At 38.9% G+C, this 17,036-nt stretch overlaps 1 protein-coding gene across 1 annotated transcript in view; it reads left to right on the top strand.

The window, feature by feature from the left end:
- MYLK (myosin light chain kinase) overlaps positions 1 to 17,036 on the top strand; it is a gene marked incomplete at its 3' end in the record, with an annotated part of 183,550 nt that overhangs the window by 131,613 nt on the left and 34,901 nt on the right. Inside the window, exons 17-18 of the mRNA XM_017820844.1 lie at positions 8,795 to 8,911; positions 12,205 to 12,285. Of these exons, the coding sequence (XP_017676333.1) occupies positions 8,795 to 8,911; positions 12,205 to 12,285 (198 nt within the window). The remainder of the gene's footprint in view (positions 1 to 8,794; positions 8,912 to 12,204; positions 12,286 to 17,036) is intronic.

The following is a 17,036-nucleotide window of genomic DNA, read 5'->3' as shown; positions in this document are numbered from 1 at the left end:
TAACTGGTAGAAACGCTGTCCTTGTAAAAAGGACTGACAGGATCAACCAATTAAGCTGCCTTACACTGGGGTGTAAGGGTTTCAAGAGTTTTCTTGGAGTTGTTCAGAGTGAAAAAGAAATTGTGCGTCCTAAAGTTCCATGTCTCCTATCAAAGTACATCAGATAGACATAATGTCTGTATCAAAGCTTCTGAGCTATGGTGGAGCCTTTTAAAATCCCAAAGCTTTAGTGTTATGGTACTGCAGAAAGCTGTTTTCCTGACTGAAATAATCTGAGTAATTGACCATTATAATCCCTTAATTCATATTCACTCTATAAAATGGTACTGTGGAGCTGAAAATCCAGTGTAGCTGTGTTTACAATGAAGTAACAGGAATGCTCTGCTACCTGCCTGAGCCGGGTGTGTGACCTATCCCACCCAGTTTGTCTGGACGAGGTGACTCTTGGGCACAACAGTCCAGAGTGTCACACATTAGCAGTGCTTGCCATTGGGGTAGGGAACAAAGGTCACCACTGCACACGGAATCCACTGTTCCAGGACAACTTCTTGCAGGGAGTGAAGAAACTGTCCTTATGTTCTACTTGTGCCTGCACTGTTACACTTGTATCACGCTTAGGTAGTCAGTGTTATCAGTGCTTCAAAGTCGGGCTTTCTTTTGCATGTATTTGCAGAGGATCTTAGAAAGAAATATTCCACAGGGCAGTAAGTTTTCTCCTTTAATGGAAAGAAATGGAATGAGGATTAGAACTATTTTTTTTAAACCTTATTACTTACCCTCTGGTATGCTGAGGAGGTGCATTGCATGATGGTCAATTTAGTGTTTTTTTTCCTGACAGTACCTGCTAACTCTGGCACTTGGAGAAGTTGCTGCTTTCCCACTGTAAGATGCTTTCATGCCAACTGTTAAGTAATTAACTAGGTATGCATGATACTTACTTAAAGTAAGTTTCAGATTTCACAGAGATTCAGTTTTCGCTTTTTCCCTAATTAGGAACACATACATAGTTGAGGAAACCAAGAGAGGAGAAGGAATAATTGGAGCTACAGACTAGAATTGAGAAATAACAAATCCAGGATGAATATCAGGAAATACTGTTCAATAGGGAAACTGTATGGATTAGTCTCATAGATAATGTTTGAAGCAGCATCAAGCATAGAGAGCAACAATAAAAATGGATGCAGTACTCAGCAGCCCAAAGCCAAAATCCCAGTTTCCATCTTTTGCACCAAACACTGAACATGCAGCTTTGTCACACCCACAGGTGTCATGTCCTTCAGCAGCAGTGCCCTTGGCCAACCTTGGGGCAGCATTTAATGGGCCCTGGAGATAATCCCCTAGAATCATCCTCAGCTGAAAGAAGGTTGAGTCTCTGGGGAAGCAGAGGGATTCAGAGCAAACAGACCCTAGCTCACCTTGGTGAATTTAGATCTTGCAAAGCCATTTTTTATTTCTTTGGTATGATCTTGCTCCTCTTGTGTTCAGCAACAAAATCCACTATGGAACAGGACAGAGCTGGTCCATTCTTAGCCATTTCACCACCTGGTTTTGTGCAGCCGTGATGTTTCTTGGTGACCACAGAGGGGTTTTTTTTTTCAGATTTTCCAGAGGTATCTCACAAAATAATAACTTACTTGTTCTTCAGTGAGTTGGATACTGGAAAATCCTGTATCTAGAGTAAGGCATGTCTATCTGCTTCTTATCATACTACTAGCTTATCTTAGTATGGGCCACTGGCCCACAAAGAGAGAAGAGAAAAAAAAAAGGCAAAAAGAGACAGCAGTTTGTTCATCTCATGGTGCCAAATATATTATAAAGATAAATACATAAAATCTGGTCTCAGGAACATGCCCAGGTGATTAAACAAGTGTCATATTTGGCCAGGAAGGTCAAACTTAGAAGTGTACTTGCATGAAACAAGTTCACAGGACAGGCAAAGTGTGCAAAACTATGTCCCATTATGCAGTCACTCACTGAAAATAACTTTCCTTGGAATGTGTGTCCTGGCTGGTAGTAAGGCCCTTTACCTGTTAGAAACAATGCTGTTCACAGGTCTCCTCTGTGTTTGCAGTGCCTGTCCAAGGTGGTTTAGCCATTAGAGTGCAGGAGAAGGGAGGGTATTAGCCCTGCTTCTACTCCATTGGAGAAGCCTGAATACAAACACCAGGATCAGAATAATCTCTGATTGGTGAGACCTTTGGGAAAAGAAAAACTAAACCCTGCTCCAGAAAAGACCTGCATCCTCAGGCATATTTATACAGTATTTGTGCTGTATTCTGGTAGTAAATCCAGGGCTTGCAATGTATTCTATGATTCCAGGATTAAGTTTACATTAGCAATTTGAAGTCAGAATCTGGGCAGCATTATACTGAATGTCACATTCACAACATATCTAATAATCATGTCCCATTCCTTCCATTTTACATTTCAGCTATTAATACGGCTTTGCTTCCTTTTGAAATCATGAACATCAGTACTTGTTTTTCTATTTCCTTTAACAACTCCCCAAATAGTATTTGTCAGTTGATTGGCATGAGTGATTTTTTTGCTTCAAGTGTCATTTTTATGACAAAGCTCTTATACCACCTCTCTTTTACAAACAAGTCTGACATGGTACAATTTTGTCAATGGTTTGATTTTATGTTTTTCTTCTTTTAAACTTGCCAGAATTCAGTTATCTACATTCCTGGGATAGATATTAATGTGGGTTTTGCCAATGAAATATCAAAATAAATATTAGTTAGTAACAAACAAACAAAAGAGGGTTCTCATAAATTAGAGCATTTCTATAGAGGGGTTAGGTGGTGCATGGTTAAGAGACAGTTGACTTTAATATGAGAGAGTTCTTTGTTTGAAGTTATGGGGGGAATTTTTGCTTGGAAAAATGTTTTTAAGAAGGCTCTAGCAGACCTTACAGTGGAGTTAGACATATAAGGACTGAATAGAACAAGTTTCCTCACACAATGAACTCTTTAGAGCAGGACCCATTTTGGTTTACAGTTGTATAGCACTGGCACAGCAGTGCCCTGTGATAGTGTCCTGCTGTGTGACTCATTCTTGGAGAGAAAATCCACCAAGAAACTTGTTGCATGGTTACAAAAAGTGTTCTATAAGACAAGAGCAAAAGGGCTTTGCAAGCCAGCATCTGTACCAGACTGGACAACTGAAATGCACTGTGAATAACAAGTCAAAACAAGCAAACTTGCCATTTTTTAAGTCAGCTTGTTTTGCTTTTTTTGGATACATTAAGTGCCATGTGACTATACAGATTGAAGAAGAACTGCCTAATATAAACACCGAGGTAGCAGTGACGGTGTAGCTTAGAAAATGCCCTGACTTTGCATTGCCTTTTTAAAACAGCATTTTTTTCTTCCTAAGTGTCTTGGCAGCATAAAGATTTGGTAATCTTATTAGCAATAATGCCTTAACAACTTTCTTGTGACTTAACATAACTCCTAAATCTTCCTATCAGTTGTGCAAGTCTGTGTCTGCCAGTCTAACAAGGATCTGCCATGAATTTTTTTTTCTTTTTAATTAACTTTGAGTAGGAGTTTGGTGTGTAATTAACACAACTCTATATACTGCTGAAAGTAGATGAATTTTGCACCTTAAAAAAAAGCTTCTTCAGAAAGTTTAAGGCTAGGAAGATCATCTGAGCATCAGTTCTGACTCAACTCCATGTTTGTCACGTGCCACGTGCTACATTTCTCTTTACACTGCCATTTTTGTCTTAATCTTTCTTATTCCAGAAATACATGTAGTGTAGTTTTTAATACAGCATAAGAGAGACGTTTGCTATAGCCACTGGTAATTTATTGTACTGTCTAACTATTCTTGTGAGAGTTTTGTTTTTAAATCAAGAAACAAAGCAATTACTTATTTTTAACTGGATAGAATGGCTTTGACTCTGTGACCAAGATACCTCTCTCTCTCTCTCTGTTCTTTTTGAAACTTGAAAAGTTAAGTTCTTACTGACTTTCTCTCCATGATGCACTTCACTGAGCCCTTGGAGACTTAGAGTTGTTTTATTTTGGTGGGGTTTTTTTTATATCTCCTCTCCAGTTGCTGTTTGTTGGTTTATTATCCTATTTAGAAAATAGGCAGCAGAACCGTATGCTGGTATCAGCATCAGTGAGATGGAGGTCACCTTCCTACTGCTGTGTTTACTGGAGGTCATTGGTCTTCTTTCTTACCTCACAACATTGGAACTCATGTTTGGTACTTCTCTATAAAACCTTAAAACCGGAATATACAGCATCCCTTGCTGCCATAGATGCGTTTCTTTTCACTATCTTAAGCCCCTTTTTTCCTTGGGTGAATAGGACTCAGCTTAACAAGTAAACGATTTTTTATGAGGACTGCCCTGTTTTCTCTCTCTCTTTCTGTCTTTTCCCTTTCCAACATTCTTTCTAGCATCTGTAAATTTATCAATGTTATTTTATGAATACTTCTACATCAAAGATTAAATACATAATAACTTTGGTTCTAGTCTGATCACAGAGGAGATCCACTAGAAACAGACTGAGTGGTGATTTCCTATTGTCACCTTCTTGAGATCTTTATTTTGGCAGCTCTAACTCTTCCTAAATCAATGTCATTAATATAATAATTACAAGCACTATAATGTGATATATCACAAATATTTCAGTAAAGATTAAGAAAATTACCTTTACACAACATATTTGCCAGTTAAATGTCTAATCTCATTGAATCATGAAAGTAGGTTTCTTACGTTGTTTTCCTTAAAACTCTATCAATTAGCAGTAATTACATTTGACATTTTTTCTTCTCTGAAAGTCACAAGTTTTTTCCCTGTTTTTGCTTTTGTCGTAACTGTTGTCAATATTTTCCAGGTCAACCCACTTCCCATTTTTAAACATGACTGTGATATAGCACGTATTAGCACTTTCCCAGACAATTTGAGATTTATTAGGAAATTAACACTATAAGCCAATGAGTTTCTTTAAAAATTATTATGGCTCCTAGGCACAATTTCTCATAGAGCAGTGTTTATTAATATTGCCTAAATACTCCATAGTAATTTTTTATTGCCTGGGATACAAAATAAAAAGGCATAAATTTCAGTCTGCATCACAGATAGGAGTCAGGAGGTTGGCCAGCAAGATGCCAGTGCAGGGAACAAGACTAAGGAGCTGGTTTTTTGTTGGTTTGTATATTTGTTTTATATCTGAAGTTGACTTTTTGTGGAGTTTCATGGAAAGAATGCAGAAGCCTGGAGATATTTTAAACTGCCTTGCACTATTTTTGAGTAAGTCAGAGAATCCTTTAATAGCTCAAAATTCAAGGGAAAGGCTTTGTGTATCTAAACCAGAGCCCCCAGTACACTCTCAGTTTCTGTGGTGTTAAGATCTTTTCTAGAGCTGCAGCAGTTCCAATGTCTAACTGGAAGATTCCAACACTCATGTTTAGTCCAATCCTGCACTTTGTGACAGTGTTTAAAAATTGTCTTTGGCCTGGTTCTCAAAAATGTAGAGGGTCGGGGGGACAAAATGGATAGCAAATATTTTTATTTGACTGGGATTTTTGAAGTGCCAGAATTTCAGAATACCCAACTGGGATAACGAGTCTGGGCTTTCTAGCAGTTATGAGAAAATAAGCTTGTTTCAGGTCATGAAGGGGTTTTGCAGAGGAAATACCAAATACTTCATTGAAAGACATTTGGCCCTCTAGCCCCGGGAATTGACTGTAGCTCTAGATCACAGAACATAGGCCTGTTGAGGAGTTTCCTGTCCTTATAATATCTCACCAAGCTTTGCATTTTTTGCACTGTTGGGGTTTTTTTCTGGTTTTCTAAGAAAATGAGGTTTGTACAGCCATGCTCTCTCTCAGCCTTCCCCTGTACTCCCAGTCCAACACGGCCAGTACTTCTCGATCATTTGGCCAATTTCATACCAAGTCCTAGTAGTCTAAAATTTCGTGAAACTAGTGGCTAAATAAGGGAGAATGATCCAAATTATCTCATTTTCCCTGCACTCCTCCACTGAGGGCTGCTACGATTGTATCTGGTGGCAGCAAGAAGCCCAGCAATGCCCCTTGAACTTTGCATGGGCTGTTCCAGTGTAGTTCCTGGGGAGAACGAAGACATGGAGGGAAATAGGATACAGATTATTGGTGCAGGGAGGTGGAAGTTAGCAGAAGAAGGATGCAGCCCTTGAAAGAAACAGATTTCCTTCATCCTCATTCTCACAAAATAACTTTATTAAAGTTCAGCACATATAAATATTATTTTGGAAGGACTAAAACTGACATTATTTCATGAGAACTCTTCTCCCAGCGCAATAAGCCAAATGGAGCTCTGATAAGACCTCTGCCACACAGACTGTCCAGAGCTAGACTTTAAAAGCAAAACCAGCAGAGCACTGAGTGCATATGGCAAGTCGAAGATCATCATGAGAAAACTCTAGGATTTGCTTCTAGATTTTGGTATAACTGTGGGAAATGACGTATTGTAAGGGTGAGATGTTTCTGTTTTGTATGTGCCACATAACAAAGTGTTTCCCCTGAGGTGTTAACTCATACTCCTGTATGGGCAGCACTACAGTATGAGTGGTGAGGAATCACCTTCTGTCACATTAGTCTTCAATAAGCTTAGGAAGGGCTTCTTAGCTTCTCCAGCAGGAACTAAAGTAAATTCTGCTTTATTCCAGTCCCTTCATGATTCACTTGCCCTTACAGGCCAGACTCCTTTCCTGAAGGAAGGTGGCCAGACATCTCCTTCATATGTGTGTCTTTGTTCCATAGTTTATGTCCTTTTGCAATAGCATTTTTAGATTTTGATGTGCAAACTTTTCTAATCACGTTGCATATATTTATACAAATTCTTAGACTGGAAGCTATCTTTGGCTTGCTCTCCAACTGTCTCTTTAAACAGCAGAGACATGTGAATTTATATTTGCTAGATGCCTGTGAAAATACTTTTCTAGTGTCTCTCCTCCATTTGGAATGGAACTGCAGCTCGTGACATTTTTGGCTTTGGCTTGACTCATGGAGAAGTGTTGCCTCAGGGAAGGCACGTGGATTTTCTTTTCACTCTGTGGTTGGCTGAGCACAGCACATGTGAGTGAGGGGTCAGTGGTCCTCTTCTGAGATAGTTTTTGCATCATTTCTGTGGGGGAAAATAGTCATTATTTAGAGCTTCTTGATTTTGTGGAGGATGATAAAGAGGGGGAAAATAATTTTCTTCCAACCCTTGTGTGTTTCTGCCAAACCAGATTTGTTGGGAACCATTTGAGTGTTTTTATAAGATTTGTCTTGAATAAGGACATCTAGGTTTACAGTGAGGGAAGATGTCAATGCCAAAAACATAATTGCTATATCAAAACTGGGTTTGTCTCCAAGGGGAATCAGTGAACTCCCAAGTTATTCTGATGGAGGGGAGTTCTTTTCAAGGACCTTTTAAGGTCATTTTCATGGGTCAGTATCATCTGTGCCTCTGCCGGTTCTCACATCACGGGGGATACATTTGATGGGGAACCTGAGATCAAGCACTCTGGAAGGGTAGAAGGCAGCCTCCAGTTAACATAGAGAGAAAGGTGGCAAGTAGAGATGCTGGGAAATTTTCCTAGATCTCAGGGACCAGGGTAGGTATCTGAAAAACAAAAAACCAAACAACTATTCAATCTTGTCATTAATTAGGAGAGACTGTGAGAAAGGTAAATGGAGGAAGGGGAGAAGGTTTTAGTGCAACTGAGGTAAGTGGAGGAGGTGGGAGGTGTTCTGGACAAGGGAACAGCAGTGGGTAGATGTAGATAAGGTAGAAGAGCACAATGTCTCTGGCTGTGTTTAGTGGACAGGCACAGCTTTCCAGTGAGGAAGGAGAAGGCAAGTCCACAATTCACCCTCACTTAATGGGGGATATTTGGAAGGGGAAAGTATGGAGCATTTTAATTGGGGTTCACCCTGGGAAAGAAAGTACCTCTTTGTTCCAAGCAACGCAAGTGAACATAAGGGATTAGGTTTCCCTTCCTCATCCCCCACCTACTGGGAACAACTTCTGTTTTGGTTCACAGAGTTTTAATTTTTAAGAGGAAACGTATTTCCCTTGGGTCATACCAAGCTTCCCTTGGTAACTACGGAGCTTATGTTGCATCCTGTTTCTGCAAACCCAATTAAGTCAAATTTGGCTTTTTAATTTGAAAAGAACTGGATTTGTTAGAGTGACAAATTTGATTGCCACTGATATATTGGGCTTTGTAATGGATGCTTTACAATACCAGACATTTATTTATTAAATAGTTCAAGTAAAAAGACTATGTCTCTCAGTGGCATTTTTAAACTTAGACACTAAGCTGAAGTTCTACTTTTACATGTGGATGTTCACGGGATTGGTAGAGATAAGGCTGAACCAAAATATTGCACATGGCTCTTTGACAGTAATGCTTTTATTTACAGTCCTAAACTACTAGCATTTTTGGAAAAAATCATCTGAGTGAGGACTTCTGGTTTGTGCTATAAGACAAAGGAGAGCAGCAGAGGTGCTGTTCTGGGTATTCTCTACCCTTATCCATTAACTTGTCCAGGGGTGCAGGGACAGCCTTGAGTATCGTAGGGAACATCAATAAGATTCAATTTATCTATCAATGTGGTTTTATTTATTTAGCATTAATAAGCTTCCAATTTTTATGTCAAACTTTTAAGGCCAATACAGGTTTTTCTAGCAGTGAAGATCACCTGTAGTGAAGGATTGGCTCACTTGATGCATTCTGTTCCTTAATAGCACTGAGGTTTCTGTGAACTGCAATGTAACATTTGATCTCTCCCTCCTTTGTACCAGGGACACTCTGCTCACTTACCATTGAGAAGGCCATGCCTGAAGATGGGGGCGAATACAAGTGTATAGCTGAGAACTCAGCAGGAAAAGCTGAATGTGCTTGCAAAGTGGTGGTAGAAGGTAAGTATTGCGCTGGATACAGGAAAACCCTTCCTCAGAACTTCCTCCTCCCCCTCCCTTATTTCCCAATACCAGCCTTTAGGAACCACTTACGCAAAAAAGAAAGAACTCTGCCCCCTTCCCTTCTGCACTTTTTGGTCAATAGATAATTCAATGTCTACCATAAAGAGGCATGAGCAGAGAGACAGTACAGAACCAAGGGCTCTCGTTGCTTTGTGGAGTAATCTACATCCTCCTGCTGCCCACTGTATCACTACAAGGTTTTTAGAGCAGTCAGTTGAACCTGTATGATTTGTTTCTGAGTTGAATGTATCCTCTGAGAGCATGTAAGAATTCAGTGTGAGACCCTGGGTATCAGTCTGCCTCAGGACTGTGTAGGGCACGTTTCTCGGCCTAGAACTTTCCAATTCTTTGCATTCACTGATGTTTGGTCATTTGGTTTTCTAGTGGAAGTGAGCAAAAATAAACAAATTAGCAGCTCAACCATCCTTGTATGCCATAGTCTTGGAACATGGAGGTACTCATTTTCAGCCTTGGTCATGCTGATGACACTCTACTCTTGCCAAAAAGTCTTGGCCTTGGGCAAGTATTTTATTGTGAGGTTGAGTGAGACTCAGACTTGTAAAACTGCCATGGAGTTTAAGTTATTTAAGGGGCTTAAAGTAACCAAATGTGCTTCTTACCAGCTCACCTTCTGGTGAGCTCATCCTTAAATACTTTTGAGACTTTCCATTGTGACTAAAAAGAATACAAAACTAAACAGCAAACCTAATAATATAGAACTTGGGTACTAAACCCTCACAACTGTGTTGCAGATGTGGTATTTGGGGCAGGAGGTCTAGAAAAGAAAACTATTATTTGTTTTCCTAATGTTACATGACATGAGGTAAGAATATGGTCCCACAAATCCTCACTAAAGTTCGGTCTTCATGTAGCTGAAAAGGGAGTTGATTAGACATAAAATTACAATTAATTATGTTGGCTCCTGTAATGGCACCTTCTGTGATACCATGGTCACAGCGTAATCTGTATTAGATATTTGATAAGCTATTGTTTATATTTCTATAATTTAAAGTAATAAATTTTACCAGCGCTGAAGATCAAAGAAGACTATCAAGATGCTTTAAGCAAAATCTCATACCCTGCAACACCTTAACTACCACAGATGCAGAGTGGTAAAGGATCAGATCATCAAGTGCTTAGCATACAGCAGTTCTCTAGAGCTGCCTTAGCATCTTTTAAATATCTCAGTCACCTACGTATTTTTCCTTTGTCGTCTGATCTCCTTCAAGTACATTCTTTTCTTCCTGAAGCCTCCCTTAGCATACTTCCCACTTCCAGTTTCCTGCTGGACAATGCATGCTCTAGGAGGCTGCAAGGTAGACTTTGGCTTGCAAAATCTTGATCATGGGAGGCTGTCAGCTCATGCCGTATTCATTGCCTGATGATACGAATGACATGACATCAGCTGTCTGGCTCACTGTGGTGGTGGCACCCATGGCATTAGGAGCTCATTGCTCACATAATGTTGGGCACCAGAATGACCACATTCCTTACCTTGACAGTGGCTGCCTCATCTGTCTTTTTCATTCTCTCCTGGCATGCTACTGAGAAGAGTTTTTTGAGGAATGGCACCACAGCAAACTCCAGCTTATTTAGGAAAGGCGCCATTTGATATCCTGTGTCTGACTGGCAGAGGGGATGACTGTTATTTTTAAATTAGAATTGTGATCTAAAAAAACAACTAAAATTTCTCCCTTCTTCAGTCTGCTGTTAGGATCCCAGATGCTGGTTTTTAGACTCAACAAGTAGCCATAATTATCATTATATTCCTTTTGGCACCATGGACTTACGTAAGATTGGAGGAACGTTTGACTTCAGTTGTCAAATCTGTGGAATCCAAGTGTCTGAACTGAGATCTCACACAGCCTCCTGCTCTGAATTGTTTGTTAGGAGATTCTGTCTTCCCTTTTTAACTTTTTAGGAAACTTAGATGAATTTTCACGCTCTAGTACCTATAAGTGGGTGACTGAAATAGCTGATTCCATAACATTTATGTCATCTTTTCTCTGGTAACCAAATTTCAAACAGCTCTCTCACTCACAAATCCTCTGAAAGCTGAATATCAAGTGAAGCTTGTTAGGATTTGCATTACAGAATCATAGAAACTAGAATGGTTTGTGTTGGAAGGGACCTAAAGATCATCTTGTTCCAACCCCCTGCCATGGGCAGGGACATCTTCCACTAGACCAGGTTGCTCAAAGCCCCATCCAGCCTGGTCTTGAACACCTCCAGGAAGACGACAACCTCTTTGGGCAACCTGTTCCCGTGCCTCATCACCCTCACAGTAAAAACTTTCTTCCTAATATCTAAATTTGACCTTCCATCCTTCATCTTAAGGCCATTTCCATCTGTACTGTCACTACAGACCTCTGTAAAAAGTCCCTCTCCAGCTCTCCTGTAGCCCCTTTAGGTACTGGAAGGGGCTTTCAAGTCTCCCCAGAGCCTTCTCTTCTCCAGGCTGAACAACCCCAACCCTCTCAGTCTGTCTTCGTAGGAGAGGTGCTCCAGCCTTCTGATTGTGCTCAACCTGGAATAGCCTTGCTGAAAAACAGTTGCACCTTCTATTAATGTGTCCATGTCATAAGGGAGACACGTGGAAGGGAGCTTTATTGTCTCTCTTAAGTGTCAGTGTAGCCTGCAGTGATGAGCCAGTTTCTGGATATGAGCTGTGCAATTGTGAAAATAATAAAAACCATCAAACCTCAGTCCTGTGATGCCTTTTTGCCATTTTTATTTAGGAATGAACTAACGTGTAACAGTATTTTCTTAGAAAGATTTAAACATATGGAGGAAATGCTACTTCTCCAAATGGGTAAATAGGTATAGATTATATAGACAATGGAATAGAAGAATTGCATGGCAAGGGATTGTTTTGGAAGAAATGATGTTTCCCTTTCCCCTGCACTGCCTAATGCAGCTTTGTGCACATTGTACTTTGTCCTATTCAGCTAAAACAGACCTATCAGCTTAGATGGCAGCTCTTGTCTAGCTGCTTTCTTGGGTTCTCAGTGCAGCTGCTTTCATATAGGGCTTCTCCCTCTCTACTCCTTCTTCCTTTCAGAATGTGACATTCATGAGCAAATCTGTGCAGAAAATCTTTCTTAAAAACCTAAAGGACAGCAATTTCCTCTAACTTTGCAGAAAGATCCAAAACAAACATTTTATTAGACAGCTTTTTCATTATTAATTTTTAAATAGGGTTTGTATTTTATTATTTGTTTTGATTGCAGATGCCTCAAAGACCTCAAAGCCTACTGACAAGAAGACCAAGAAACCTAAGACCACACTTCCCCCGGTGCTGCCAACAGAGAGTAAGTGACCTGGATTTGGACTGATTTCTTTTCAGTGGAAACAGAAAAGTGCTTTGGGATTCTGTGGTCATTCCCTTCTGTATGCAGACACAGTATCAGAAGCTTGTGCTGTTTCTTTAGCCCTTGCACATAAGTCACATGAAATGAGGTTTTGCCATGTGGGGATTAGAAGTAAGAGCTGAAACTGTGAGTTCAAACCAAGCCCGCTCTGCTCTCAGTTTTTCATAATGGTGCAATAAACTTGTGACACCAATTTATTTTTGGCTGCCTCCCAAAAAGCACAGAAATACTCGAGTAGTTTGCTTCAAGTCGTGTTGTGTCCTGTGTAGACAATATAGCGTTTTACCACTGGTAGGCAAGGCATCTTGGCTGAAATGTGCTGTAGCATAATCTGTCCTTTTTTTCCATGACCATGGAGTGGTTTGGGGAATTTTGCATTCTTTGTTTTAAGCCCAAACGCTTAACTTGCTTTTAATGCTTTCTGAAATAACAAGTTAGCTATAAATTCCCATGTTTGTGACTCTGCAAACATGCATTTGATTAAGAGGAAACTTTAAATGGTAAAGGCAGCACATTAATGTCAGTTTAGAAATTCCTAATACCACTACTATTTTTGAAATTAGGTGGACAGGGGATACAAATATCTCTTAAATCAAAACTGGACTTTGAAAGTTGTTTATCTAAGATGTCCACCATGTGAGTCCCTAAAAAAATGTAGACATGGTTTAATGAAAACATGAAATATTTTATCCAGCTCTGTCAAAAAATAAAAAGCTATGATCTGATCTTCCCGCATGAAGGGTTTCAGCTGCTTTCAGCAGGACCCAGTGCAGTTTTGTACTAATTGATGATCACAGGTAATAACTGTGCTTCTGAAATTGTCACTTACATAGATCTATGCCCTGTGCTACAGCTATTTTTGAGTTGCTGGCTGAGTATTATAACTCTCACTCCAGCCACTAATGAGTGGAGGTGTGGGAAGGGTCACGCTGACATGCTCCACTTCTGCATCTGAGCTTCAAATGCTGTAAATGATAGCAATTAGGAACAATCATTTTGTTCTTGAACATCAATAGAAAGGAAAATATTAAAGCTGTTTAAATCTCCACGGGATAGTGTTTTGAATAGTGTTTTCTATGCACACAAACACACACATTTCCTCTGATCCTGCCAGCAGTGTTATCAATTGCAGCTTTCCCAGGGGAAAGTGTAAGTTGGAAATTCAGTCTAAATATGCAGATGTATGACCTGATCCACATCCTGCTTGTTTTGCTTTTGATTTTAGTGGAAATTGGACATAGGTAGCAAAACAGAAGCTTGCTACTCTGGCTGCAGAAATGATTGGGAAAAGAAGGTTGAAATAATGGGGAATGGTTTTCTTAAGGTTGCTCCATAGCATGTTATACCAGTGTTTCAAGTTCTTGAACTTCTCATAAGCTCTTTCAAAATGCCTATAAACCATCTTTCCTGTTGCACAGAAAAGATCAAGGTAACCAGAGAGAATGTTAGGAAACTGGGCTTTGGAAGAATTTTTGGAAAACTTTTGAAAAATATATATTTAATTTTAAAAGGATTTGGCTGCAGAGATTTCACAGGTGATTTTTAACATCTCAGTCCCTGAGGAGAGTGGGTATTTGTCTGCCTGAGTGTTTTATTTGTACATTTGTCAGGGGCAAAATACACAAAACTGATCCAGTTTCAATTTATACTGAAATCCTTATCAGATGTAGAGATTGTAAATTTTCTTACCTGAAAGAGGATGGGCTTAACAAGTCAGAAATTTGTGCATCTTCACTGTATTTCTCTTGAAAAGAGGGTTAATAGAGAATGGCTGTGAATTAAGATGTCCCAATCTAATAAGGAGATACATTTTTACTCTAATCCCTTCTAACCTTTGTTGCCATGTCAAGTCACCAACAGTCCTAACGGCAAGTAGAGTGTACGGAACGGTATTGAAGAAATAGAGAACAAAAATTCCTAAAACTGCCACTGAATGAATTCCGAATTTTGGATAGTGAATTCAGTCACAACAGTATATACTCTATGGGGTACAGAAGGTATATACTCTCTGTCACTTTTATAAATGGTTTTCAGGAGAAAAGATCCATGTTTTCCTCTTTCTGTAAGGAAGTGCAAGTCAAATTTCATGGTTAGCAGATATGTCAGCCTTTTCTCTCTTCAGATAAATTATAAGTGATCCTTGTTTTTTTACCCCAGTAGGAATCTTCAGGAAAGTAATTAACTTTAGGTTCCTGAAAGCAAAGATCAATACATTTCTTTTTTGTGGAGAATGGTGAATTTTGTCAGTATTTTAACCTGTAGAATTTGTCTCGCTGTGAGAAGAGTTGCTGACCCAGTTCATTCTGACAACATAATTTTACTACTGGAAGCTTGGGTATTGTAATCCAATAGTAAGTAGAATTTTGGGTATTACTTGTTTTGATATGCACTATATACTGGATTCTGGTGTAAAATAAACAGTTATTCTCAGAAGAGCATCTCTGAAGGCAGCTTTGTATCATTCAGTGATTAACAATATCTCTGAATGGATGCTTGCAGTTTTACATGCAGCAAGATTGCTCCCATGCAAATTAGGAAAATTACAATGTATTTCTTTTTGCTTACAAATAGTATTCTGTCACCAGAATTTATTAATAATTATGCAACTCTCCAATGATAAATAGAATAAATAGCAAAGTTTCTGAGGATAACCAACAGATCCACCTTTGAATCTGGGTGAAAAATCCTAAGGAAGAAGAGAGGAAGGGCACTTCTGGAGCTGGTTCATTCTGCACTGACTGTACTGACTTGGGCTTTGCCACTTGTGTCTTCTCTAGGTGGATGTCAAAAGTTACTGAGTTAGAATAATAAAGTGTCAAGTTTCTTCTGTGCAGATATAAAAGACTAAAAGAGGCAGTGGAAAATTGGAACCTTTCATTATTTACCATATTGCATTCTCTGTGCTATGCCAGAACAATCAGTGGGTAATATAAGGGTCTTCTAGTTTGACACAGCCCTGCAGCAGAAACACTGAGCCAAAAATTCTCACCACTTGAACATTTCTGTAGGGAGCTTTGAAACTGCTGTAAAGGGATTTACGTGTCCAGTTCCCTTTGAAATTAGAAGTTACTTCAAAGTAAGCTTAAAGGGAAGGGCTCATTGCAATTACCAAAGCCACTTGCAAAATGTTCAGTGCCTATTAAATAAATGTTTTTGTCACAACAGACTGTGGAAAAATCAAAGTGCTGCTTGAGATTTTTAAGAGTAAATAAAGATTTCAAGGTTTATAAATAAATATTCTTTTTCAAAAAAAACTATTACTACTCCACACTTCCAAATATGTTGTTGTCCTTAATGTGTCTTAAGCTGGGGACCAAAATTAGCCCATGATCAGGCACATTCATTTGTAGATCTAGAACTCAGCTTTCATGATTCTCAGTCTTATCATTAGCTCAAATGCAATATCGAAAATACTACAGATTATTTTAACTGACATCCCAATAATTTCCAAAAGCATATTTTTAAAGGCTTTTTTCAAGGTTTGCTGATGAAAAAGGCACATTACAGAAGGCAGATGCTATTTTTTTAAACTTTACCACGGCTAAGCCCTGCAACATAACTTTACTATAGTAGGAAGAAACTGTATCCCAATTATTGCTACTGAGAAAAAAAAATGGCTTTAATGCTTTAGAAAATAACCCTCCTAAATCCAAGCATTGGATTAAAGTGTTTGGAAAGAAATGCCCAGTGTTTTTTTTGTAGGGCTAATTCACAGCACTACTTTCAGTAAATATTAAGAAATGGCAATTATCACCTGTCATAATCATTGGTATGAAAACTTAACAGGATATCCTGGATTCTCTCATCTGAGTAACACTTGTTAAACCCACTGTTCTGGTATCCAGACCACATACATTGAAGGGATGACCCAGCACAGAGGTTGATTGCACAAATGTAAGTTCTTCTATTCAGTTAAAGTTACATCAAAGAAAATGACTTTCTCCACACACCTTCGAGTTATTTAGCAGTATTTGGTACCTTGCTGATTTAAATCTTTTATATCTGCTACTATATAAAATGTTTGATTTCACGTCAAACACATTTTTGGTAAAGTAACTTCTCTTGCTGATGGTTCTGAATAAAATGTCACCAGTGACACTGTCCAGATCAAGTCCTCTGGAAGGTTGCACTGTTATCTTCCCTGATCTGAATTTTTAGCGTTATTGGTACTTGAATACAAGGCTGCCCAGTGGCATCTCTGGAACATGAAAGTAAATGTGTTAGACAGGACTCCTTATCATGTTAATATATTCTTTTCCTAGTGGGGGGAATTCTAAGTATTAATTACCATGAAAAAATTATGAGTCAGTGGCCAAGTGATTAACATGCAGTTCCATTATTTACTCTTTAATAAACAATCTTGTCAGAAAATCCAAGTCTGCAAACACCATTTTAAGAAAATGTCATTAAACCATTAAACTTGATGTGTCCAGTTTAGATGATATGTAACTATGCCAGTAAATGCTTCCAATTTTCTGTTGATTTCCATTCTATGGAAATAATATGAAACATGGCATTGATTAATGTCAAATGTTTCAAAATCTTAATTTCATGTCAGATTGTTTTGTCCCAAGTATAAAACTTGCCACTTGCTAAGTGAAGAACTCAATTGCTAAGGAAGCTGATCAAGTCAGAGATGTTCTTTTAATTACAGAAATAAGAGGGCTGGATAGCAGCTGTGATCTGGTGAC

This window comes from Lepidothrix coronata, unplaced genomic scaffold (genome assembly GCF_001604755.1).
Source record: "Lepidothrix coronata isolate B3197 unplaced genomic scaffold, Lepidothrix_coronata-1.0 Scaffold86, whole genome shotgun sequence".
Classification (NCBI taxonomy): domain Eukaryota; kingdom Metazoa; phylum Chordata; class Aves; order Passeriformes; family Pipridae; genus Lepidothrix; species Lepidothrix coronata.
The sequence above is the reverse complement of the archived record's forward strand: the minus strand, read 5'-3'. Positions and strand labels throughout refer to the sequence as shown.